Genomic DNA, 1,661 nt, shown 5'->3' with positions numbered 1-1,661 from the left:
AGGCTGGGTCACGCGCCACAAAAGGATTCGCGAGGCCGGGCGATCCGATCACTCTCCCTCCTTCTCCCATTGGCTACAGTCGTCGAGCTCGCCTCCCCCATTGGCTGCTAAGATGCCTCGGCCCGGCAGAAGAGGGACCCATCTGGTGCGCGTGCGCAAGCGTGGCGTGCCCTCGGCGCACTGAGCACGCGCGGCTTCGTGTTGGCTGGAGGAGGCGGGTGCAGCGGCACGCGCTGCGTCCCGGCGTCCTGCTCCCCTCCGCCGGTCCCGCCCTCCGTCGCGGCGGCGCGGTGCACCCTGGGATAGGGAGCGATCTCCGAGCGAGGCAGCAAGATGGACGCGGGATTCTTCCGCGTAAGTAGAAGCGCGGGGATTTGGGGTGAGGTGGAGGGGCTTCTCTGTAAGACCCGGGAGGAGGTCTAAACTCGGAACAGGGTAGCCCACGAAGGGAGGCCTCGGAGACACTGAGGATCCCCGGTGCCGGCGGACGCTCCCCACGGCGCTGCGGCGGAGACCGGTGCGCCCCTGCGCAGTCTCCTCCTCCGGGATCGTCCCCCCTACGCGGCGGCGGCGGTCGGAAAATGGCGTCGGGAATGGTTCGAAGCGGTACCTCGCCGCCCGCCTGGCGGGGCCTACGGGCCAAGCCCGGCGCTTGCCGCCGGGTCCTGGGGCCTAGCGGAGCCCCGAGGAGGAAGTCCCTAGGGGGAGGCCGGCGGGAAGCCCGAGGTGACTGGCGGCGGGAGGGCCCGGAGCGTACGGTTTGGGGGTACACTCCAGAAGAGCGTCTTGCAGGAGGAGGGCAACCGGGGGTTTTTACCGGCTTCTGTTGAGGAAGCGGGCTCTGTCCTTCTCCCCCCAGGTCCGAAGCCTTCGCGAAGGCGCCAGGTCAGAGTTCGCGGGCGCTCCCGCCCAATTTGATAGCCCTTTAGGGAGGGGAACGCAGATAATTTGTAGTCGGAACGTTTGAGGAGGCTCTTAGAGGGCTGAGGGTGCAACGAAAAGTAGGCACGTGTGGAGGCAGGTTACGGGGTGAATCCATTCCACTTCCCGCCCTCCGCCTTCCTCCCCTTCCTGCCTCCCCCGTTTGTTGGACTCTTTGGGAGTCCGCTGGAGAAAAGGTGACTCTTAACTTAGGCTCTGCAGGCGCGGAAGGCACTTTGTCGTAGTTGGTTCTCCCGGCCCAGACTTCACCATTTTTCACGCTCCTGCTGGAGTCATATTGCATTCCTTTTGGAAATTAGCTCCAGATCGAGGTCTGGATGGGTGTGAAGGGACACTTACAGGACTCAAGTTGACTACCAAGGATACCTTCAGGGTTTGCATATTCTTTTAATGCACGGTAAACCATATGTAAAGACCACTGGGTCCAAGCTAAAATCTCCATTTGTGTAATACAAGTTGATTCTTTCCCTAGAGCATATCATTTGCTTTTTTTGTGTGTGTGTGCTTAAAAGAAAAATTGGAGGAGAGGAAGGCCAGGGCATTAATAAAGAATTCTCTTGACTGCAAATCAAGCATTGGAATTCTTCTTAGCTTCAGATTTGCCAACTAGTTTTTCAACAAAAGTTCTCATCAAAAGTTGGGATATCATTCTAAGCATTTAACTTAAGACACTTAGCCAGTTATTTGTTCTTGGTCATGCAATCAAGTTAGTTACTTAG

At 58.4% G+C, this 1,661-nt stretch overlaps 1 protein-coding gene across 14 annotated transcripts in view; it reads left to right on the top strand.

Moving 5' to 3' along the window:
• Positions 1-215: 215 nt before the first annotated feature.
• Positions 216-1,661, top strand: part of SRRM1 (serine and arginine repetitive matrix 1) — a 28,279-nt gene continuing 26,833 nt past the window's right edge. For 13 of the 14 annotated variants that reach the window (XM_081308055.1, XM_081308052.1, XM_081308051.1 and 10 more), the window contains exon 1: positions 216-354. In XM_081308055.1, the coding sequence (XP_081164181.1) occupies positions 334-354 (21 nt within the window). In that variant the 5' untranslated portion in view covers positions 216-333. Of the gene's footprint in view, positions 355-593; positions 727-1,661 lie in introns of those variants that run through there. The other variant, XM_081308053.1, reaches the window with a different exon arrangement.

This window comes from Spermophilus citellus (assembly GCF_964194105.1).
Source record: "Spermophilus citellus genome assembly, chromosome: 9".
NCBI lineage: Eukaryota > Metazoa > Chordata > Mammalia > Rodentia > Sciuridae > Spermophilus > Spermophilus citellus.
The sequence above is the reverse complement of the archived record's forward strand: the minus strand, read 5'-3'. Positions and strand labels throughout refer to the sequence as shown.